Raw genomic sequence first — 23,910 nt, forward strand, 5'->3', positions numbered from 1 at the left:
TTCTACGGCTAAACGTCGAGTGACCATGGCGTTGCGCTTGATGAATATTGGAAAGCATACAATTCAGAATGTGTAGTACTACGTAGTGTATACATAAATATATGTACTCTAGTCTCCTCGGAGGCTGCGGAAAGTTTGGCTTGGCTAATTGTTGTGGCGTGCGGCATTCCTTATTTGCAAGAAGAACGCGGCACGCGCTGGGCAGTATGCTGATCACCTGTACTGGGCTCGGTGTGCTGCTCGGGCATATGGACAATGCGCACAAGTTCACGGTGCTCAATACTTTGGAGTACAGATGGCAGTTGCATGAAACGTCGAGAGCCGAGTTGCGAACTGCTAGAGATGTTGAGGTTGGAGGAGGTCTCGGAGGTCGATCGAGGGTCGAAAATTCCTATTTGGGAGGTTATGAAATCCTGCAAATAACGGCACGCATCACGTGGATGATTCCAGCATGCACGCTAAAGAGGAGCATGTACAAGCAACATTGGTAACTGCGGCTAGCATTCCTGCCTCGCTTTGTACCATCCTTCCATGAATCCCTTTCCGCTGGCAAACAACAGCCGTGGTTCTTTCAAGACAATTCAGCCTTCAGCCCAGACCTCTCCTGCCACGAGATAGAAACATCAATAGCCACAACGTGGAATATTGTATCTGCTCAGCGCGTCGCATGTTCCGCCGGCGTTTGAGTTGAGCGTACTTTGCAACGTTCTCGATTTCTTTGGTTAATTATGTTTCAACTGCTTCGCCTTCCAGCGGCGCTGTGCGCTTGCATCTTCGCGACCGTGTCGGATGCTCGATCAATCATTCCTCAGCACGACGAATCGATAGCTCAGCAGCATCGTGGAGCTCCGGACCGCCAACAACCACTGTTCATATCAGATGATACCAAGGCAGATCCCCGGCACCGATACGATATACCGCCCCCGCAACACGTCAATGTGATGGAGCATTTCGATGCGCGAGAGAACTCCGTCGGCGTAATTTTCACAACGGCATCGGGAGAAGACGAAGCGGTGCACCTGTGGTTGCCGTTGGGGAAGAGAGTGTTTACTCGTTGGTCCATCCTCGATCCTGTTGTCCGCGAACATTGCTGACAGCTGTTTTGACAGGCGATTGTCCAATTCTTCCGCTTCATCCTGTCACAGCGCAAATCACTACGCTGATCACTACTAATCCTTCGCTTGCTGAGAGTGAACGACTCGACTTGGTGCGCTGCACACTTTGGACAACAGCACGAGCTACCATCCCCGACTTCGGCGTTAGCGTGTCCGAGGCGAGGAATGTGTCCTTCACGCGGCGAGATGGACTTGTCCGGTTTGTGAAGGAGGATGATGAGAGATTTTGGCTTGCTGGAGGAGAGCTTGAGAGCTACGAATGCCATGCGTAGGCCTTCCAGCGCATGAGGATGGCAGTGTAGACGCGTGCAAGCCTGGGAACCAAAGCGGAAGAGTTGATCCTGCGTGGTCCTGAGTCCGTTCGTACCTCGAGCAGGGTACTTTGTAAGTTCGGGGTGGCTCTCAGGAGTCGTCATGTCGCGAGGCTTTACCCAAGTGCACTGTGCTGCGCAGATTCTTGGGCCTGCGAATCTGCCTGCCTTTCGGCAACAAGTAGCCATTCCCTATCTTCAACCTTCTGGCTTCTTCGATGGTATACCGACCATTTCGTATGTGCCCGCTCCATCTCGACCTGCGCCTCTTCTTTCGCCCATCTCAAAGCCCTCTCCTGCCTCCAATTCTGAGTGTTGACCATTCGAATCAGCCGCTGTAGTCTCCTTCGATCTGCCACCGAATGCCATCGGTTTCAACTCTCTCCATTGACAGGCCCATATTCCGAGAGAGATCATGAGAGTTGCGGAGCAAATCTGCAAAGCCCACCAAGCAATTGTTGAAGGTATCGTCCGCGTATACAGTGAAGTGATGACCAGGTTAACAAAGTGGACCGTGAGCGCGAAATCCGCAACCAGCTTCGATCGCGCGATGAGGAGGAGAATGGGAACGACCCTGTGATACTGTCAGCAAGTGATCGCGGGACACAGTCGCGTTTCTATGGCTGTAGACACGTACATTCCTAAGCTGTCCAGCATCCAGCACAGTCCTAGCGTCCATCCAGTCGTGACATCTCCTCGCAGGTTGCGCCAGTCAAAGATCATGCCCGGATTGACATGCTCGCCTTCTACCAGGGTCGTGAAGACGATGAGCACAACGGCGATGCCGTAATAAATGAGTTGAAGGATTAGAATCTGGGTCAAGATGCGCAGCGGAGCTAAGTCGGCTAGTGCTCCTGGCCGGGGCGGACGACGACGACGAAGGCCTGGCATGGCGAGGGCAAGTATGTATCAGAAGTTCGGAGCGTACTATCGGTGGATCATGGCGGCGTCGATATATATGAACGCAAAGAGCATGTCGGGAAAGGAGGAAAGGACATGTAGGGTGTTGTGAAAGTGCCGGCAGCCTGGACCTCTTGCTGTGCCTGCCTGTCCCTACGCAACGCCGGAGCGAGAGCTGCCATCCGATGCGGCTCTGCTTAGCCAATCATAACGCAAGATTACCATTGACCTCACATACTCCATAGCCCAGAAACCAGTCCTCTCATCCGCTACCCATTGCGCGACCACCACACTTCCACTATGGAGGAAGCCGGCCACCTGACCGCCCAGGCCCTTACCGGCGACCACACCGAAGACTCCTATCACCCCAAAGATGCCGTCGGCGCCGCCATCAAGGGCACAATGGTCACCGCGACCGGAGGAGCTTTCGTGTCGGCTGTCCAGAACACATTGACGAAGCAAAATATTGGCGCATGGGGTGTATTCACAAGGACAGGAGGCACAATTGGTACTTTCGGTGCGTGCAGACATAATCTTGGCGAACGAGTGGCCGGATGGGTGGCAGTGGGCAAGCGCTAATCTCGTACTTCATTCTGTAGCTGCCATGGGAGGAGCCTATGCGTTCTTCAAGTCTGCTTCCGCGAACTTGAGACAAAAGGACGACACATACAACCACGCCATTGGAGGCTTCTTCTCCGGCTCGATGCTGGGTCTCAGATGTACGTCTCCCAGCACTGCATGAAGCGGCATGGCCAGGGAGAGGCGGCAATGACACTAACGGAAACCGCAGTCCGCTCGGCACCAGCAGTTCTCGGATACGGCACATCGCTTGCTGTCATTCTTGCAGCATTCAACTACACAGGCGGTCGTCTAGTGGGCGCGGAACTCGACCCGGAGGTGGACGAGGTTGCACGGAAAGAATATCTGCGAAAGAACAGGCGGAGGAGTATCGAGGAGACTATCAACGAGCTTGGCGAAGGAAGAGGTACGTATTGGAGAGCATGTTCTACTGTCATGGCAGCGCTTCGAGGGGTGTACGGCAGGCTAACAAATCATAGGTGTACATGGTCCAGGTTATGCCGAGCGAAGAGCGGCACGCCTGAAGGAGGCGTACGGCATCGATGTTGTGCACTCGCCTACTGTTCCTGGCCAAGCGCAATAGAAACTAGAACGTTCGGCTTGGTAGAAGACTATGACGAAAGTGTATATATACTCACAAACGCAGATTCCCATTTGTGCACTTTCTGCCTCGAAGTTTCTTTCTGGAAGAGATGGCGGAGCTCTCAACGCGAGACAGAGGGCAAGACTCGAACTTGCTGTTCTTTGACTGTCTTCTCTCCACTTGTAACTTCGAAGGGAGACCTGTTCACTGTCACCTCGCATAGCCACTCTGCTTGGCGGAACTGTCACTAAGGCTCCATTCAGCCTGGGACGCTCGCGTTTCGCGCGTTAATTGCACAATGCCTTGTGATGGAGAGGCTCGACAAAGGCGCGGAGAGTACAAGTCCTCAACTTGGAGCATGCTTTTACGTTTCTCTCCGCATCATCACAACACACACTGCAACGCAACGGAACAACTAGCAACCAAGACAACACTCGAACGTGACACTTTAACCAAAGCCATCGATCAACAACATACCCGAAACCTGAGACATGCCGCCATCAAACAAACGCGGGCGCATCGAACGTGTCGAACGCAACGCCGCTTTCCTTCGACACATCGAACCAAATTTCAAGGCAAACGAACTTGAGCTTCTCGATGATCTTTTCGATGACGCTACCTTGCCTTCTGCTGCAAGCAGTAAAAAAATGACCGAGCGCTGGCGAATCCGCCTCGAAGATCTACTGCACAAAGCCGGGGAAAACATGGGATTGGCTCAAGAACTTGTTGCCAAAGTTGTCAAAGAACGCACAGGCAACAGCACATACGAAGTGATTCCCGATGACCTCTACAATGTCCACGATCAATTTTCGTATGCTGAGGGAAAGAGAGACACGCTTGATAATTTAGAAGGTGTCCCTGAAGTGCAGGACTGGGCCGCTCGAATGCATGCAGACGCTGTCGAAGAGCCAGAGGATGATGATTCCAATCCCTGTGACGGAGGTTCCGATTCCATATCAGATGTGGAGTCTGCGGGGGAGACAGGTCCAGCGCAGGCGTCTGACCAGGATGTGGGAGGCCCAGGACATGCTGGGCAGCGCAATGATGTGGCTGATGGTGAGGATGACCAGATGCAGACGACGCTCAGCCACTTCAGCAACACTTCGCATCCGCTAAGCTCACCCTCCAGCTACGCGAGTCCTCAGTCCAAGCCGGGACGGCAGGCATATGAGCCTGGTACACCGTCTGTGGCACGCATATGGAGCCCGACTGCTCCGGGCGGTTACGAAGATGTTGCTATAGAAGCGCACCACGAAGGTGGGACCACTACATTCTGGGCGAAGATGTCACCGATAGGTATCCTTCACAGGCAGATCGCTTCAACAAGCACCACGTCTGATCGCCACCGCAATCTTGGAAAACGCAAGCGATGAATGGGGCGACTAGCACATACTGGCTTCAGAGTCTATTCGTTGGAAAGGAGGATGAGACAAAATACACCAAGGGGGAATCTGAACCGATTTTGAAGAGTGAGTCAATCTTCTAGTGTGGACTAAAGGACCGCATGCCGAAATTCAACTTCGTGTTCGAACATCAACGCGAGCACCTTTAGGATACCCGAGCCACAGATGATAGCCGACCCAGAAAAGCGATGCTTTGCGGGATATCCAAGGCTTGCCAGTGACGACGGTTATGCAAGCACCTGACCCATGATGTTTGGTCAAATAGATATTGCGACAGTCGTTCTCGGCCTGGTGCAGGTCGGTGCAAATGAAATGGTCAGCCCTCTCTTTCGCTGCCTTTCACGGTTTTCCCAGTCAATGTGAATAAGACGGCATAACTTGTATGCTTACCGAGTATCCTATGTTGAGTCCTCTAGTACACGCACGAGCGATTCGGTAGGAGTATCGGCCTCTCGCACCGTAACAGACAGACGACGGAGGCCGGCGTGGGTCAAGGCCGAGCTTCTTCCTGCCTGTTTACATTGATCATTGACTAAACGATCAACGACCAATCTAAGACGCTTGCTACACTCCACTGCTTGTGGCACTCCAGCAGATGAATGGTGGCGAAAGGATATAGTGGTAGACACGTCCTGGTAGTGAATTCACATTGTTGTCTATACGGCTTTGACCCCTTTTCTGGACTGCGATATCTAGTCCATGCGTTCATTGTAAGAATTGCCTTGTTGTAAAATGTCCAGAAGTATCCAAACATATGTCCGAGATGCAATGCGTGCTTTCTCGTCCGTCGTACCATCGTAGAATCCGACTGCACAGCCTGGAGCACGTCACCCATATTATACACAGCGAAGTGTATTTATTGCGCGCCTTTGATCCTGTATCCAACGACGTATACAAGTGCCACACACAGCATGCAACACAGGGCCTATGAACGATCTGTGCTTTGCTTCAAAACCTGGTTCGCTCATGCGATAGCAACTGCTCGGCTGAATGGATCATGCACATGAGACAGGGAACTGGTATTAAAGCGCGTTGCAACGCAGTGAGTTAGAGCAAAACCGATAACAAGGCCGTTGCGTATCTTTGCGTATGAAGTGTCGCTGCCAATGAGCCTGCGAGCTCTCAGAAAGACACACTGGAAGATCCCCAAGCTTTGCCGGTGTCCACGTGAACGCAGGCTCCGGGACCGTGACGCTTGTATAAGTATGGATTGGAACAATCGGTTTTTCTCTGGCACGGGTGAAAACAAGCAACATCGTTAGCCTTGAGTTCTCCGGTACGCAATCGTTGCGAACGAGAGATGGGTGATATTGCAGCCTGCCGAGCAGTTTGGGAATTGTTTATACGTACCGAATATCCAATGTTGAGCCCTCCTCTACATTCGACTGAGACACGATAGGACTGTCGACCTGTGGCAACGAAACAAATACCTCCACGGTTGGTGACTGTTCGTCTCGCGCCCGCACTATTATCGCACTTGGCGCCAGTGAAACTGGAATTGAAGGCAGGGTCAGATAGAGCTCAAGACGGTCCTTAGCTACTGTGAAGGTCACTGGCTATTCGACGTACGCTTGAATATAGCAACCGGCTTGTCGAGAGACAATGTCGCTTTCTGTCTCGTTGACGGACGAAGTCTCGCCGAGTGGTAGGTCGAGGACTTCCTCGATGACGTCCTCGTTGGCTGTGGGAAGTGCGATACCAAGTGGAACAAATAGTGCCGCAGAGAGGATGGTGGAGTACTTCATGATGACTGAGAGGGTTCTCTTGCTGATGTTCCAGAGAGGTGGACGTACTTCTTGCTTGGTGGGGAAAGTTCACGGTCTATATCTCCTGTGCCCTCTCCATTCCGTTCACCGCAATTGCTGTGACACTTGCTCTGGGCTCACAAGATAGTGCGGCGTTCCGCGCCTAGTCCGTTAATCCCGTGGCTCGACAAAGACTTGCGTTCGAGCTACGAGGTCAGCTTGCGCTGCTGAGAGGCTCATGATACGTTTCTGACATTCCTCGGCGACGCCTTTGTGATACTGTTCAGCGTAGCTCTGGAAGGTCTACTGAGAGCTTCTCATCCGCTCTCATAATGATGCTATATTATACGCCAAACCCCCCTCTTGTATAGCTGTATAAAGACCAAGTCGAGAGCTACGAGCTCAGCCCATGCTGATCAAAAGCGCAGACAGCTTCCTCAAATATCTTGTGATGTGTTCGTACAGCTTTTCACGTTGTGAGCTCGGATGTCCGGATCTTTCGAGTCACTGGGTACATGGTGGGCGCGAGATGATTAGTGAGAGTCTGCTGCAATGACCCAGAGTCCGTATGGCCTTCGTCCTACAAGCCATAGGAAATGTGTGGTATTTCTTGGCTTCTGCAACAAGGCGTTCAAGTGAAGGCACAACCGATCGCGCTGCAGAGAATTGCCAGAAAGGCATGTTACACGAGCGCACGAGGGTCGCTCGAGATCTCGAGGATGCAGCGTATACGCGTCATGCCCGCCTTGGGATGTTGATGGCTACGATGTATTGAGTTCGGCGTCAAGTGCTTCTCGTGTCGAGGCATGAAGCTGAAGTACTCGTCTTGGCGAAACGGGAAGCTGCCGCCCCGCAACTTCCTCGGTCTCAACCATCGTTCGGTCCTGCCCTTCTGCAAGACGAGAGCGGCGATGCACTATCGAGGTCCGGTCTCCTATGCTGAAGCCTGGCAGCCGCTGGATTTCCCGATCAGTCAGCGAAAGACCGGCGACCTTAAACTCGTGAGACGCATGGTCGCATCGTGAATTAGCGACGCTTGGAATTGTACTGGATGGCCGGGCAGCGGAAGAGACGCTCACGAAGATGTTGGCTCAAGACGAAGGATGTCACGTATTCGCTCTGAAGCCTGTCCATCGACAGCCTGGAGCCGGTGTCAAACAGCATGCCACAAGGCGGACGCACAAGAAGTCGCGCGCTGGGTGCTTGACTTGTAGGCAAAAGAGGGTCAAATGCGACGAGAGACAACCATCGTGCATGTATTGTTCGCGGCGTAACTTGGATTGCACATATGAGACTAGTCCACCTGCAAGGCGAGGCAGCGACTACTCTTCTAGTGACGAGCCGCACACGCCGGTGTCCCCTGCGGAATCCGATGCCTTGGTCCAAGTTGAAAGTCCGGCAAGGCCACTGGAAAGTGCATCGACAGAGATGCTCTTGTACAATCATTATGAAATCATGACAGCTAATGGTCTGCTGCTGGGCGTCGAGCATGAAAAATATCATCGAAGGGTGTTGTCACTGGCTCAAGATGTACAACAATCTAACACTTGACACTGTCTATATACTGACTGAGAACAGCACTCATATCTTCGACATGCGCAACTAGCAATCGCTGCACTCCATCTCACAGCTTCTGGAGTCAAGCTCTACGAAAAGGCCCAATTCTACAACCTGTCAAGAGCGCTTCAAGAATTTCAAAAAGCCATCGAAAAGCCAATCGCTAAGGAAGACTCAGACCCATTGGTAATGACATCGATGATGATCAACATCCTCTATTTCTTTTGCGATCAAAGGACATGCGAAAACGAATCTTGGTTGTGCTCCAAGGACCCGCAGCGCCTCAGCTGGCTATGCGTGCAACAAGGGATGGGGGCAATCCTGTCTCAGACGCGTCCATATCATTGCCGCAGTGGCCTGCTCTCCTTCTTCGCAGTAGCACCGAAGCCCGTAACACGCGGTCGACAGTTACCTGAGCAATTCTGGAATATCTGCAACGTTACAGATCCCATCGGCCCCCGTGGCGTGCATCCGAATCCGTACCATGACATTCTGCACTGTTTGGCCCTCTTGATGCCTTTAGAGCCCGGCCTGAACAGCTTGATCAAATACATGCACCTTTGTGCAAGAATCTATCCTTCATTTATCGCATTGGTGGAGGAGAATGACCACAAAGCGCTGCTCATCCTCGGCTACTGGTTCGCTCTCCTGACCAGTGTTGGGGATTTGTGGTGGTGTACACTAAGAGCAAAGAGAGATTGTCTGGCTATTTGCACTTACCTGGACCTTCTCGGTGATGAAACCATTCGGCACCTTTTGCACTTTCCGGCGAGCGCCTGCGGGTATATTTTGCAGGATAGTGTTAGTGATGAAGAGCTCGGGACATGTTCAAGTATGCTGGTTGGAGGTTCGCCGCGGCAATGTGTTGAACTATCGACTTGGCTGGACTGGACCTGAAACGCGCCTACATTGAGATAATAGGCATTGGACACTTCTTCAAAAGTTTCTCGATGCCCCCGACTTGGCGTTAATCAGCCACCAGCGTTCGGTTGATGTCGCATTCTGGAAAGCACATTGCGCGATGTTCGACTTGGGAACCGGACAAACTCCTGAAACGCTGGGAAGTCTGCACTGCTACAATGAGGAACTAGCAGGACTCAAGGCGGCTCGACGTATACCGCGCAGGATGGTCGAATGGGAGTGCGTGCGTCGCTGTGCGCTCTGTATACTATCGAAGCGAGTGCACTGCAAGATCATTAGAGCGGCTGTAGCACTTCGCATTGGACCAACTCTCGACTGTCAGACCGAGTCTTGCCGCATTGATGGCCGACACAGAAGCAAGGCCTTCTTTGCGCCGATTCGGCTAGGGTCCGGGTTCACATGGTCGGTCTGGTCTCGCAACCGGTAACGTACGAGGTGATGGCGATGGAGGGTGGTGAAAAAGGGTGGTTATTCGTAACATGTTCATAAAAGCACGAGGCATCTCAATCTATCAGCCCATGCTGGTGACTGTAGCACTGTAACGCCACGTCGCGAAGTGTGTTCGCGAGAATGCCCTACTCATACATATGCTTTCGCTGGGAGTTCCAGCGATAGCAGCACTCTCATCCATCTCGGAAATCCCACACCTATGCATCAACGTCCATCTTCTCTGCCACGCCCGCTTCTCCATCGCCAATGTCCTGCACCGTCACATACTTGCTGATTTCTTCCTTCGTAATCACCTTCTCATTCAGAACAGCCGTCGTACCTCTCTGGAACTTGTAATTCCTCTCCTTCTTCCCTCGCACGTTTGGCGTAATGTAATTCCTCATCAACGTCGTCTTCTCCTTGGTTATTACGCAAACATCCACGTTGCTTCCCGAACCCAGATCGTTCCAGATACCCGCCTCGATCGCATCCGCGCACAGCTTCACCGCTTCGTCTTTGCTCAAATCCGGCTTCCACTGTGTCTCAAACACAGACATGGCAGCTAATGAACCAGATCCCATCGTCACGTAAGGAAGCTTGTCGGTAGATCCGTGTGCGTGTACAGTGAAGAGGTGGGCACCGGTAGGATCGCAACCTGCGACGACCAGGTATGCACCAATGTGGCCTTGGTAGCGGAAGAGATGTTGTTTGAGCATGGTCATGACGGTCACGACGCGGGGTTTGCGGCCGGTCGATAGGGCGTGGAGTTCGAGGTTGGAGGACATGAGGGCGGTAGTGAATTCGGTGTCTGCGGCTGTGCCTGCGCCGGCGCACCAGATTTGGGGGGAGATGTAGTGGAGTTTCTCGCAGTTCTGGGTAGTGTCAGTGGACTGTTGGGTGGCATGGAAGATGGCGAGGGCACTGATAATACCTTGTCTGCTACGATGGGACCGCTCGTGGCTCGCGTGTCTGCTGCGATGACAACTCCGCCATTGTAGAGCGCGCCAACGATGGTGGTGCCGGTGGATGTGGCTTTGGGGAGCGGAACGCCAGCGGCGTGGAGGGCGAGGTTTCTGTTATGGTTGCTAAAGTCGAAGCCCGGCATGATGAGCGTTGTCGTCGCAGTCTATAGTTCGATCCGAGTTGTGACTGTCGAAGAAGATGGCACGGCGATGAGTGGTTTCGGCGTTGGTGTCTGGCGGATATGTGAAGCTCGCTCAGGCAGCTGGTGGATGATGCAGCTGTTCGCGCCTGCTGCAGCTGTCGGGAGTGGCACAAGTCGACGCGAGCTCTGCTGCAACACTTCCCGCCTCAAACACCACTGCTCGCACACACCATCTTGGACAAACGGACTTGCCAGCGAACTTCAGGACTATTGTATAATCTTGCTCCTTGTCTCTCGACCTGCACCACTTGGAGACGCTGTCCTGTGTTCTACCTGGTCTCTACAGTCCCACGACTTCCTCGTCCACGACGCGCCGCGACTCGCTCCGACGCGATTTCACGAGCTGGCTGTTTGCAAGTGAATTGTCAATTCGCAAACGACTGGCCGGTGCCTAGAGCTGCCTCTCGCACTCGCCACGGCCGCACGACACCCTGCTCCCCCTCCGCATCGGTCTCCAATCAGCCAAACTGCCTCCAGTGCAATTCCGCTCCTTTGCTGCTGCTTTTCGCATACCCGATTCCGAACAGCTCCAAACTGCCCTCTCGAGCGACGACATTCATCACCCAGTCAACGACGAACACGACAGTGAGAGTGCACAGCTTGTGGATGAGGGTGCCACGAACATGAGCTCCGGCAGTCAGGCGCAGGCTGGCCCAGAGCTGGACGAAATCCTCTCTGACGAGATCGCTTTGGACGATGCAGCGAGCAAGCCAGGTGATCGGGTACGGGTATCGCAGGCATGGAACCCTCCACCGCAACCTTGGGCATCGCTGGTTAGCGTAGCGTCGGGGCAGGGACTGTTAGCGGTGGCAGGCCCGGACAGCTTGGTCATCGCGAGCACAAAAGAAGTGCGCCAGAAGCAATATATTCCTAAGCGCGAAGATGATGTGACGGGAGACGCGAGACACTTGCCTATCAACGCTCTGAACACGCTGAAAGTGCCCAGGCTGTCACATGTCGCCTTCAGCGCTGATGAGAGCTGCCTCGTCATTGCTTCTGAAGAGGGAGGAGGATTGGCTGTTTATGAGACAGACGCCTTGGTCCGTGGAAGCAAAGATTCGGCCTTCCAGATCAGCACTCAAAATACCGCCGTGCGTCATGTGTTGCCCAACCCCAACAAAGATGCGGACACTGCACACCTTTTTGGCGTAGTGTTGATGAATGGGCAGCTCGTGATTGCCAGTCTCAAGAGCCGCGAAATGGTTGATGGTCAGAACGGAAAAGTCTTCCACAACAATGTGCTATCCGCATGTTGGTCGCCGAAAGGGAAGCAAATTGTCGTCGGTTTGCAAGACGGCTCATGTGCACAAATTGATCCCTCAGGTGCGGTCAAAGGTCAAATCCCTGCGCCACCACAGCTTTCTGAGATCAAGAACTCGGATTATGCATCTGCTCAAGCGCTTCCTCCATGTGCGATACACTGGCTGGAGACTCACAAGTTCTTCATCGTGTACACGCCTTTCTACGGCACGACCACAAACGAGGACGACATGCTCATACACGACTCCCTCTACTTCATTGCAGAGCGGAGTAGTAAAGATGCGCCATTTGTCTTCAGCAAATCCTCCCTCGACCCCTGCATGGTTCCACCGCAAGGACAGGACCGACTTCCAGCCTCCCACTTCTTCCAACGTTTGGGTTCATGGGATCCAAAGGTGAAGGATGTTTTGTTGGTCACTTCGACCGCTTGCAGTGATGGAGGGTCATTTGTACAGCTGCAAGGTGAATCCAACTTTGTTCTTTCGACGCCCTTGGACGAAAACCGGAAGATCACTCTACCCTTTAGCACAATCGACGACGAGGAGTCATCCCCTATTGGCATGGCCTTAGACTTCAGCTCACAGGAGCTCGCCCCAAAACCCATCCCCAGCGAACTGGACCAATTTCCGACAGCGACAAAGCCCGTCCCTTGCCTGATCGTTGCGACGACTGATGGCATACTTTGTATGTGGTGGATCATCTCGAGGGCAGCAGTGCAACAGGAGACTATGCACGCGAACATAGTACATAGAGAAGGTCCTTACCGTGACTATGCCGACCTTCGCCTGACCAAGGACAAGGCAGTCATCGATGAAGAGGGGCAAGCGACAGCAGCAAGCGCAAATTCAGCCGCTTTGAATCCTACTCCAAGCTTGTTCGGTGCTAACACGACGACATCATCCGGTTCACTCACAAGCAATCCGGCAACTCCAGCATTCGGTCAAGCCGCATTCGGCAAACCAGCAACGCCAGCAGGGACAGGTCCTCAGGTTTCAACGCCAGCTTTTGGCCAGTCTTCGTTTGGTCAGCCTGCGTTCGGCCAGAGTGCTTTTGGCAAACCATCGACCCCAGCCGTGAGCTCGCAGACCACGGCTCCCGCATTTGGCAAGCCTTCAACCCCAGGAGCGACACCTGTACAAGGTGCGGCTGCTTTTGGCATGGCGAGTGCTATTGGAGGTGCCGCCAGTTCTCCCTGGGCTGCCAAACCCGCTCAATCGCCAGCACCTGGCGGTGCCACGTTTGGCTCGACCTCAAAGATGGGCACCACAGGTGGCTTTGGCAGCGTTGGTGCGTTGGGGGCGAACAAGCCAAGCCCATGGGGGGCAACCGGGACCAATACCAGCACGACAGCCTCGTCGCCTTTTGGACAAACAGCTGCGGTCTCATCTCCTTTCTCCAAATTCTCGAGTACGAATGCGTTCGCGGCGAATGCGCCCAGTAGCACAAGCCCCTTTGCCCCGAAAGCGCAGGACACATCAACGACAAATCCAAGCACTGGTGGATCATGGTTCAGCAACACACAACAGAACAATACTAGTACCTCATTCTCAAGCTCATCCTTTGGTAAGCCGTCGACGCCTTCGTTATTCCAGCAGCAGTCCACAGGTTCGACTGCCACGTTAGGATCGAATGAGACAAGCAGCTTTGGCAAGCCTTCCACCCTGTTCGGCGGTACTCCATCATTGTCCAATAATTCCAGTGGACTGTCTGGACTTGAGGGCGGTTTCAAGCTCGGGTCCACATTCAAGGGCGACGGCACGGCCAAGGACGACCTGCCGATGCCCAAGAACCCGGGTGCAGGACTTTTCGGTGCCAACTTCCTGGGCGGCGCAGACGACAAGAGACCTGAAGTCAAGGCTGAACCCGGAACTGAGAGACAAACATCCCTCAACGACATTCCACCGGCGAAGCCACCAGCGAGCGACGGCTCTGGCCTTCCTCCAGACCCGTCAGTGTTCAATTACAAGAAGGCGCAGGCAGCCATGGCCGCTCCTCCCGGCGTGAAAGAAGCGCCAAAAGCCGAAGGTGATGCTGCCGCAGCTCCACTGCCACCTGATCCGTCCACCTACAATCATAAAAAGGTCATGGCAGGTTTGGGCACACCACCAGGCGCTGCTGATACAGCAGAAGCTGGCAAGGACGTTCCGATTGCCGGCAGTCCCCCTGCAGATATCACTCACAGTCAAACGTTCTCCCCAGAAAGCTCAGAAGCAGGACCACCAGATGATGGGAGCGAAGACTGGGATGACGAGGAAGATGAGGAGGACGGCACCGAAGACGACGAAGATGGGAGCGAGGAAGTAGAATCTGATGAAGATGACGAGGATGGGGAAGATGAAGAAGGAGATGGGCAGCCTCACAAACCGGAAGATCCAGTCGGGCTGGCCAAATTCATGTCCCGCATAGGTGGTCCAGAGCGAGGGGCCCCTCAGTCGCCAGAGGGGAACCAGTCTAAAACGAAGTCGACTACACCGCAGTCATCATTCGAGCAGAGCTACACTCCGAAGGAACTGCCACCGGGTCCGATCCTGCAGCCAGGAGGCATGCGGAAGACAGAGGACAGTCCTCGCTCGCCTAGTCCTCAGCGGAGAGCACAGCAACCGCGCTCAGTCACAAGCCCTGTACGCGGAAGGAGTGCTATGAACCTGCCACCCCAGATCAAGGCCACTGCTGTGCCTCCAGCCAAACCAGTGGAAAAGCCCAATTTAGCCTTGCAACCGCCTCGAGAGAAGACAGCAGCTGAGTTGGCAGATGAGGCATCTGACAGGTTACGGGAGGAGCTCGCGGCCCCGATTGTTCCAACCAAAGAGCCGCCTCAGTTTTTCTCACATCATGACTACGTGGGTGACGTTGATACACCAGGCATTGGAGGCGAGGTTGAAAAAGTCTTCCGAGACGTGAACTCTATGATTGACACCGTTGGTCTCAACGGACGATCGCTTCTTTCTCTGCTCGAAGGCCACGAGCAATTGAAAAAGCCTGGACAACGGGATGTCAAGGACCTGGACGACAGTGACGCTTGGACTTTGGCGGAGATTCGAGAGCTCAGCCGTGTAATGGACAACATCGACCGCCAATTGCAGAACGGCAAGCTCCTCAACGTGCCGGAAACACTTGCGAAGCTGAAGCAAGACGAAGAAGAGGTGCTTAAGCTTCGGACACGCACAAAAGAGATGCGAAGGCAAATAGGACAGCATGTCGATCCTGATAAGATCGCGGAACGCGATGCTGCAACTTTGTCTGCCGAAGCGGCTGCCCAGCAAAGCGAGCTGCGAACAAGCCTACAGAACGTTCAAAGGCTTCTAGCAGAGGTTGAGGAAAAAGCAACTATGCTTCGCGCAGAGCTTTCCTCAGTGCAGTCTCGCGATAGCAAAACTTCCCAGGCCGCTCCTGTGCCCACGGTGGAAGCGGTTGAACGCACAATTCTAAAGATGACAGCCATGGTACAGCAGAAGTCCGGAGACATCGATCTACTCGAAAGCCGTATTCGACAGTTACCCGGAGGTATCGCAGCTCTACGCCTCGCCGACGACTACGAAGACGATCTTGCCTCTCGTTTGGGCGGCTCAAAACTTCTCACCGACTCACCTGGTCGAAGGACCCCGCAGAAATACCCTCGAATGGCTGCCAATGGAGACGCTCTCGGCGCGAGCGCAATGTTCAGCGTCAGCAGGTTCCAGACCCCTCCAAGCTCTAGTGTGCGAGCTAGCCCTAGCTTGAGAGCGAGCGCTTTGGGGCGGAGCGGTGGTAGCGCGTTGGGACGCAGCACGGGAAGCTTGAGTGGCAGCGCGAGGAAGAAGATGCGTGATGTTACGTCAGAGGATATTGTAGCTTTCAAGGCGAGGTCGCAGAGGAGGAGAGATGTGTTAGGCGCTTTGCAGGATAAGATTGAATTGAGGGGTCCGAGAATTGTGAAACCAGCGCAATAGGCAGCCGCGCCTGGACTTGATCATCGAATGAGAGGAAGAAGCTTTGTAGGATAGCTCTGTGTAGATACGTGAGGATAGAGCGATTCATGAGCAGCGCATGCACAAGAAAGCATCGTGAATGCAGACTGTCAAATGGAAAGCACAATTATGTCTGTACGTCCTAATGATTGGTATACTCCGTTCAATCTACGTCTAGTCGCTGAGTCGCCTGTCGTCCTCGTCCTCATCCTCATCCCCAACAACCCTCCCTACCTGGAAAACCTTCTCCATTGCCTCGCCGAACAATTGCGGCCCCCAGATCTCGTCCTCTCGTCCCTTTCCTTTCCGACTCAACTTCCTGCCTCCTTCTTGTCCTTCATTGTGAATGTCAAAGAACTCCTCATAACTCATCAGGACCTGATCTCGCACAGCGGCGACCAAAGTCTCTCTTGTCCGAGCATCATCCACAAATTCTTCTAATTTAGCACGGAGTAATGGAACATCCTTTTCTGCGAGACCGCGGACAGTACGGACTGCTTTCATGCCATCGAAACCGCTATCACCACCTTCTCCTTCACTTTGTTTTCCTGTGTTCTTTTTCTTCTGCTGCGCAACTGTCGCAGGATCAACGGGAGCAGTAATATGGCTCGCATAGCTCTTTACAAAATCGTTGATGACTGTTCTTAATCGTCCATCGAGCTCGGCTTTGGCATCGAGCATATTTTCGACGACTTTGGGGAGAAGACCTCCGCCTACGACAGCGCCGCTGACGAGTCGCACCCAAGATGCTGGATTCCAGAGACTTCCGCGATCGCGTAGTTCGTAGAAGGTGTTCGTGACTGAAGAGAAATCGAATTCAACTTCGGGCGGAATAAATTCGATGTCGAAGGCGACAATCTGTTGTTTGAGATGAAGGAGGTGGACAATCAGGAAGAGTTGGCCATCCTGCGGAGATTTGTCCTTTTGAGAGCTTATGAGGTTGCTGGCGTACAGTAGAGAGGCTATGGTGGAATGGACGATGCGGTGGGCGAGGTCGTCGAAGACGGTGCTATTGACGAGTCGATAGATGCGGCGGAGAAGCCAAATAGCTTTGCGGAGCGTTGGATACCACTGTCTTTGACCAGGTGCAGTAGTTTCGGGTGTAAAGCGTTTGCTGAACATGCTTTCTGCGTCATCGATATCATCTTTTGCTACAGCTAATGTTTTCGGAGCTGGTGTTGACGGCGTTGTCGGATTTCGTTTACCAGAAAGAACTGGTCCTTTCTTGGTGCCATTGCTTCCATTAGCGGCGGCTCGTGGTGCAAAGTCAAGATCCTCGGGCTTGGGATTGTAATTCTCAATGCTGTCTCGAAGCACATTCAATGCAAGGAAGACCAGCCTAGTCTGAGCATCTTCAAGCGCTGGATGAATCAAATTGCCAAAGTCGAGCTTCCTCCCCAAGGGTCGGCCATTTGTCGAAGGGGTGACCACAGAGTCTTCAACGTCGTCGTCTTCATCCGAGTCTACTTCCATGTAGCGGCCTTGTATCATAGTGCAGAGATCGCATAGCTTTTCCATTTTGGTCTCGTGAATTGTGCGGGGGCGAAGATAGTCATACATCGGCTCCAGTAAGCTTTCCAAGAAGTCGTATAGAGCACCCTCGGTCTCGAACCACTCATACCAGAGGTCGTACTCATCCAGGCAAATACCCCTCGCGAAGCTCAGACATGATTTAGCAAAAGACACGACGTCTGCTTGCTGTGGATCTGCAGCAAGATCTGCCATCTTCTTCGCGACCAGAGGCAGAATCAGTCGTCCACGTGTTGTTGAATATGACTGATACAGCTCGCGGAGCAGGCTGAGATACTCCGGCTCTCGACCTGCATCGACGTCTTCTGGTGTGGGGACCGCTCGTTTCTGGATCTCCAGACCAAGATTCTTCAGCTCCGGAGCAGGCACACGGAACTTCGCATATAGAATCGCAGAATGAGTGGCCTCCTTGAGCTGCCCACCTTGGATGCGCTTGCTGATGTCTGCGGCAATTTCACCCAACGACTTGGTGAAATAGTGCCTGATAAGCGTAAGCCCACGAGTAAGTAGCAACCGATACCGGCTTCGATATGTGGCGGACTCTTTATGTTTCGGGTGCGATTCCATATAGGCCAAGCAGTTATCGAGATTAGACAACATGTCCAGGAAATCATTGGCTTTGACAAGATTCGCCGCACCAGGCGCATTGAGTCTTCGCGTCATGGGCTCTAGATACGCGTAATACTGAACGTTCTCATCGATAGCGTGGGCTAGACCGCTCAACCGTCTCTGCTCAAGCACGAGCTCTTCACATTGCTGTCGAAATGCCTCGGTCTGCGCCTCTACCGCCTTGAAAGAGTCCGAGAGGGTAGAAAGCAGCCCCAGAGTGCTTGTTGTGGAGGCCAATAGGTTATCGAGATGCGCATATGAGACGTCCAGCTCCTCGAGATATGCCTGATGCTCGGCATGACTTTCGTTCAGCAGAAGCTCCTCTATGGTGGCATATTCGGCCTCGAAATCTAGCTCCACATCGTGGTGAGACACTGGATCGTGTATTGTGTCCAAGCTGTTTTTCCGACGCGCATGATCCTCCTTTTGGCTGTATGCGGTTACTGCATCGTAAAAGTCGCTGTAACTCTGAGCTCTGCGAGCTACAGCGGCGCTCGGGGGTCCGATCCACGCGGTGTCTACCTCGTGTATGTCCTGAATGGGCTCTATCGCCACATCAGCTTTCTCTCCGGCCTAGCTCGCTATCAGAAGAGCCAATGCGATTGGCGCTGGAGCTGCTTACAGGCTGTTGCAGCAGCGTGGCCCGGCGTGTGTGCTGCGGCCTTTCCCGCGTGTTGGCCGCCGGGGCCGCGGTCAGAGTGTGGAACCAGGCGTCGTCCATGTTGGCAATCAATACGATGGCTGGGGACCTGGCGCTGGCGCTGTGCCGTGCGTGGAGGATATCGTGGCCAGACAGCCAACATCGCTTGGAGTGAATGCTTGTCGTCCCTTGATGGCCTGAGGCCCGAAAGAAAGCGGCGGACGGCACGGGCTGCGGCTGAACCCTGTGTTTGAAAGCTCACCTCACACCTCACTCATACCGCACTATATTCCACCCTTGACCTGCATCAAATGCCGCTCCGCATGCTCGTTCGTCGTGTCCACATAGACTGGACCAGCTTCGCTTGTCGTCACTACAACATCAGGTTGCAGAATGAGCGTTAGGGGCCGAAGGATCAGCCTTTCATTGCGTGTTACACAGCAGCGTGCTAGGCACGGCACACGCCCTCCATGCCCTCGCGGCTATGCTATGCTGGGATTCTGGCGAGTCCCGATCGGTCTTGCTCCCACAACGGCCTCACACCATCTCCAGAGTGCGTGCTGCATGGCGCTTGCTCGGACTCGTCATTGCGCGGTCAACAAATCACTCACCTAGCACCGCACACGTTGACGGGACCCCTGGCGCTCGCCGAGCACAAGTCCCGTCCCTGAGCCCGAAGCGAATTGTCTTCAGGCTGCAATGTCTCCTGAACTTCCATGTCGGGTCTGCCTAGATCAAAGTAAATGCAACAGGTTTGTCGTGCAACGAGTTGACATGTGTAGCTGGCAATTTGCATCGCATGCTCCGAATCTGACCCGATCTCCATCTCCAGATTCATATCAAATAAGCGCCACTCCGATCCTGCCGAAGCATCCGATTCGAACCTCGCTCCTTCTTCACGCTGACATGCGGCTATTCTGCACCAAGCTTCCATAAATCTGCGCTTTTGCCCCTCGGGGCAGTCGGGATGCGCGCAACTAGCGAGACTGTTAGCCATGCAGCCACATCTGTCTTCGCGGGATGTGCTGCGCGGACTGGCCTCTCATCCCCACGTTCGCATCCATTGGGTGAAGCAGTGACCGGGATTGCCCTCATGCATGTGAACGGGCGAGACCTACTTCTGGACCTCTGCAATCCCAACCTACTACGCCGCTCGAGCACGTCTACTACAAACGCACCCAAACGGCGAGGCGTTGTGCACGCTGTGCAGTTGGCCCACATTGCCACATCACATCGATTCTGCAGAGCGGCTGATAGTTGGGGTGATCGTGGAGATGTCAAGAGCTAATCCTTGATTTCTCTCTGAGCACAGATGTTTAACGAAGCATTTAAAGAGTCGGGTCATTCTCATACCAGTACATTCTCATTCATCTCCTGAGCGCCTGGCCTTCCCCTCCTCCGAGCACTTTAAATTTGATCAATCTCATACATTGTTCTCACTTTCAACTTCTGATACGAAGATCTTTCACTGACGGTCCGCGGCGGCATTTCTTCCCAACTGTCTTTCTGGAAGCTATCTGTATAATGTCAAATTCACGTTCGATCCCGGGCAGTGGCCCATTCTTCGTGCACATCGAGGGGGTTAGTCACATTTGCATGGAACCAATTTTCGAAGCTGACCCACGATTAGCTTCCTGCGAGATACACTTGGCACGACTTGAAAGATCTGATCAAGAACCGGGCTACACACGGCCTTTGGGCAGATATGGCAGTCTTTGCGAATGGGCGACCTACTAGTGAAGGCGTGGGCTACGCCAGAGTGGGGTTGCAGGTTGAAGCCATGCAACTTTATCGTAAGCTCTTCAATGGCTTGAGGCGTTCAATCGCTGACATCTCAATAAGAATGGCTTGCGAACGACGTCATCGAGGGCAACCGTCTGAGAGTCCACCTGTGGGACATTAGCAATGTCAACAGTGCCCGATTCTTACAGTGCAATTGTGGACACAGTGCACGAAGTCTTCCAGCAGTCAACGGCATTCTACCAATGGTGGCAGCGTCGTTGCAGTGGCAGCCCTTGACGCCCGGGCCCGCCGTTGTGCCATCCGCTCGTCAGTTCTCGACAGGCCAAACCCGTACACGGATGAGTGTTCCCAACCCCAACGGAGTGCCAGTCCAGTGGAGCTCCCAGCAAATGGGTGGCCCAATGCCACAGTACGGGATCAACCCTCAGACTGCGTTGGCCCAAGGCTATGCCATTCAACAAACGCAAGCACAGGCAGCGACGTTGGCTCAACCGGCATACAACACTGCACGCCTTCCAGTCAACATGATGTATGGAGCTGTTCGGACGGAAGCGCGAGGTGTGTATGTGAGCCATCTACCTTACAGTGCAAGCGAGAAGGATATCAAAAATTGGTTCAGTCAAGCGGGTCGCATCGTCGAATTCCGCCTCAATATCGACAGAACAACAAAGAAATCCAAAGGCAACTGCACCATTCAATATGGTTCCATTGCTGAGGCAAAAAGAGCCATTGACATCTTCCATGAGAAGAACTTCATGGACATGAAGCTCCAGGTCCGATTCGACAAGACAGCTAAACCTGTTGTACCGACATCCCAATCAAACCCTGGCAGGAGTGCAGCTGGATCATTAATCGTTGATAGCAACAGGCCATACAGCCAACGTATCATGGCCACTTGATCAGCTGGGAAGCTGCCTTTGCTAAAACCTGGAAACTGTATCACCGTACATTGGCTCATATTCATCCGGCGTTGGTGGTCAGGAGTCGAGCAGCATACAGCACTCGGACGAAAGGCGTTTCAGAATGCGCCATAGTCGAGCCGAGCTTCTTCGGCCGAATTGGTCCGCAGGAGGTCTTCTGGGAGGGTGGGTCTGCAGCGCATGTGAAATGCTATTGAAAGTACCATTGGGTTGGAAACTCATGCTACGTAATACGCAATCGATCTCATCTCGCTCTGAAAGAAATGTCGATACCCGCTGTCAAATCGCCGTGTGACATGTACCTTTGACCATGGCATGATCTGTTGTGGAACTTCTCGAATTCGATCGCTCTGGTGAAACGTTGTGCTACAGTCTCTACTCAGACATTTGCAGTTTCCCTTTCGGAGTGCAGGCTGTGACGCTGTGAGTCAGCTTTTACTGACTGTCTCCAAGCATATAGACCGCATGCGCTCGGCTGGGCACCGAAGGACCCGACGTCGTACCCGCGATAGTCCTCGGAATTTGAAGACCGCAGCATCATCAGAGTCTTGTGAGGTTCCAGTGCCCCGGTGAATGGACACCCCCGTCGCTAAAGTCGCGGCTGGAAGTCCTTACCCCCGCCACTCCTCTTCGGTTCACCAGGTGCAGGGTCGTTTGCATGTGCCACAACGCGGCAATCTTCACGCGAAGGGTGGTGTGGACTGGAATGTGACAGGTGAGGTTGGAGGCTCTCTGTGGTGCCACGGTGTGGCATATTGCAGCCCAGCTTTGTTCGTAACGAGTTGCCGTTGCCAGAAAGTGGGCGAGACAGGGTAATATCTGCAAAAGTGGTTGAGGTGGAACCATTTGCATCAACATGGGCTTGAGTACGGGGTGAAGAAGGTCGAAAGCATGGGTATCGCGCATGTGTCGAGTTACGTAACCACCCTGACTACGTGATTCTTAGCAGAGAAGAGTTTTTCACAACACGCTAGAAACGCGTATTATATAGCAATTAATCGAATAATTAAATATAGAAATTACTTACTACTATATAGTATAATAATACTATATATATAATAGTTATAAGCTCGGCTTACTAGAATACTATTAAGAGTAGTACTTCTACTAGCGTACGATAGACGATTTTACTATATAATTAATTAATTTAGAACTTCTATTAATAACTTCTTTATTAATAAAACTAGATAATTCTCTTTCTATATATTTTTCTAATAATTAGAACTATACTAATACTATACTATTAGTAGCTATAAACTCTATAGCTATACTTAAAAGCTTAAGATACCTTTAAACTATACTAGATTAAATATTATAGTTTAATTAGATATATATTTATTTTAGTAACTATAATATATAGAAGTATACTAACTCTAATAGAACTAATAAACTACTTAAGAAACTAATACTAGATTCTAAGATTCTATATACTATAGTAGCTACTAGCTCTAATATAGATAGACTTATAGAACTCTATTTTAAGATTTATAATATTTAGAAAGTAGAATATAACGAGTATACTAAATAGAAAAAGAAGGCTATTATATACTTTATAACTATAGTTAATAAGATATAGTAATACTACTTAGTTAGTAAGTATAGCGAGATAATTACTCTATATAATATTATAAAGAAGCTTAAGAAAGCTACTATATTAAGTAGTAACTAAGTTTAGTAATAATTAAAGTAGTAACTTAATCTCCTTATTATTATAATTTAAGATTCTATAGATACTATATCTCTCTATCTAATAGTTAGGCCTTAGGTAAGTAGTACTTTAGGCTTTAGGAATTCTTAGTAGAAAGTATTTCTTTATAGACTTATAGTAGATAGAACTCTAAGCCTCTCTAACTACTTACTTCGGAGAGTTTTACTTTACTTTATTCTACTATATCTAGATAGGTTAGACCTCTAAATTTCTAGATAGGTTAGACCTCTAAATTTAATAGATTATAAGCCCGAGTTTATATTATAGCTAGAAAGCTAGGAGCTAAAGAATATAATAGTAAGTACTCTCGATAGGAATTAAAGTACTCTAGTAAGAGACTTAAAGGCAATAGTAGAATCTAAAGCTATAAAAGAGTTAGAAGTAAGAGGAGTAGTCTTATAGGTATAAACTAGATAGTAGAAAGAATAGTATATATAGATAGATAGGATATCTAATATATATTAGTTCTAAGTAGAAGGATATACTATATAGCTATATAAAGATAGAGAATAAACTCTATAAAGTATCTAGGCTAGGTACTTAGTAAATAAAAGTTATAGTCTAATAATACTAGAAGTTAGTCTAGTATTTCTCTACTACTAGAAAGTAGAAGAGGATAAAGTTAGAAGAGTAGTTAGGCTATTAGAGAGAGTAGAGTCTCCTAAAGATAGCTATATAGATAGAACTTACTATCTATTTAAAGAAAGATCTTATAAGGCTAGAGGATTAGTTTATACTAGATAGGTTATATTTAGAGAGAATAGTTATAAGGTAGGTTCTAGAGAGACCTACTATTAGCTAATAATACTTTAGAAACTAACTAAACCTCTTACTATCTCTAGAAT

At 51.6% G+C, this 23,910-nt stretch overlaps 8 protein-coding genes across 8 annotated transcripts; 4 read left to right on the forward strand and 4 right to left on the reverse strand.

The window, feature by feature from the left end:
• Positions 1 to 1,624: 1,624 nt before the first annotated feature.
• On the reverse strand, positions 1,625 to 2,317 carry RHO25_002929 (uncharacterized protein; the record flags this gene model as incomplete). Its single annotated transcript, XM_023598468.2, has 2 exons — positions 1,625 to 2,000; positions 2,064 to 2,317. 2 exons carry the CDS (start codon positions 2,315 to 2,317, stop codon positions 1,625 to 1,627), a joined length of 630 nt encoding a protein of 209 aa, XP_023455036.1.
• Positions 2,318 to 2,626: 309 nt separating this feature from the next.
• On the forward strand, positions 2,627 to 3,488 carry RHO25_002930 (uncharacterized protein; the record flags this gene model as incomplete). The annotated part of the gene is made up of 4 exons (XM_023598469.2): positions 2,627 to 2,843; positions 2,926 to 3,045; positions 3,117 to 3,311; positions 3,385 to 3,488. The coding sequence occupies 4 exons, from the start codon at positions 2,627 to 2,629 to the stop codon at positions 3,486 to 3,488; spliced, it is 636 nt and encodes a 211-aa protein (XP_023455027.1).
• A 491-nt stretch (positions 3,489 to 3,979) lies between these two features.
• Positions 3,980 to 4,861, forward strand: RHO25_002931 (uncharacterized protein; the record flags this gene model as incomplete). The annotated part of the gene is made up of 1 exon (XM_023598470.2): positions 3,980 to 4,861. The coding sequence occupies one exon, from the start codon at positions 3,980 to 3,982 to the stop codon at positions 4,859 to 4,861; it is 882 nt and encodes a 293-aa protein (XP_023455028.1).
• A 1,152-nt stretch (positions 4,862 to 6,013) lies between these two features.
• RHO25_002932 (uncharacterized protein) lies at positions 6,014 to 6,636 on the reverse strand (the record flags this gene model as incomplete). The annotated part of the gene is made up of 3 exons (XM_065602323.1): positions 6,014 to 6,121; positions 6,242 to 6,383; positions 6,461 to 6,636. 3 exons carry the CDS (start codon positions 6,634 to 6,636, stop codon positions 6,014 to 6,016), a joined length of 426 nt encoding a protein of 141 aa, XP_065458395.1.
• A 3,125-nt stretch (positions 6,637 to 9,761) lies between these two features.
• Positions 9,762 to 10,648, reverse strand: PUP1 (proteasome core particle subunit beta 2; the record flags this gene model as incomplete). The annotated part of the gene is made up of 2 exons (XM_023598471.2): positions 9,762 to 10,415; positions 10,475 to 10,648. The coding sequence occupies 2 exons, from the start codon at positions 10,646 to 10,648 to the stop codon at positions 9,762 to 9,764; spliced, it is 828 nt and encodes a 275-aa protein (XP_023455944.1).
• Positions 10,649 to 11,331: 683 nt separating this feature from the next.
• RHO25_002934 (uncharacterized protein) lies at positions 11,332 to 15,897 on the forward strand (the record flags this gene model as incomplete). The annotated part of the gene is made up of 1 exon (XM_023598472.2): positions 11,332 to 15,897. One exon carries the CDS (start codon positions 11,332 to 11,334, stop codon positions 15,895 to 15,897), a length of 4,566 nt encoding a protein of 1,521 aa, XP_023455943.1.
• Positions 15,898 to 16,089: 192 nt separating this feature from the next.
• On the reverse strand, positions 16,090 to 18,775 carry RHO25_002935 (uncharacterized protein; the record flags this gene model as incomplete). The annotated part of the gene is made up of 2 exons (XM_023598474.2): positions 16,090 to 18,627; positions 18,677 to 18,775. The coding sequence occupies 2 exons, from the start codon at positions 18,773 to 18,775 to the stop codon at positions 16,090 to 16,092; spliced, it is 2,637 nt and encodes an 878-aa protein (XP_023455947.1).
• A 1,443-nt stretch (positions 18,776 to 20,218) lies between these two features.
• Positions 20,219 to 21,336, forward strand: RHO25_002936 (uncharacterized protein; the record flags this gene model as incomplete). The annotated part of the gene is made up of 3 exons (XM_023598475.1): positions 20,219 to 20,275; positions 20,325 to 20,487; positions 20,537 to 21,336. 3 exons carry the CDS (start codon positions 20,219 to 20,221, stop codon positions 21,334 to 21,336), a joined length of 1,020 nt encoding a protein of 339 aa, XP_023455945.1.
• Between the last annotated feature and the right edge of the window lie 2,574 nt (positions 21,337 to 23,910).

This window comes from Cercospora beticola, chromosome 2 (assembly GCF_033473495.1).
Source record: "Cercospora beticola chromosome 2, complete sequence".
Classification (NCBI taxonomy): Eukaryota; Fungi; Ascomycota; class Dothideomycetes; order Mycosphaerellales; family Mycosphaerellaceae; genus Cercospora; species Cercospora beticola.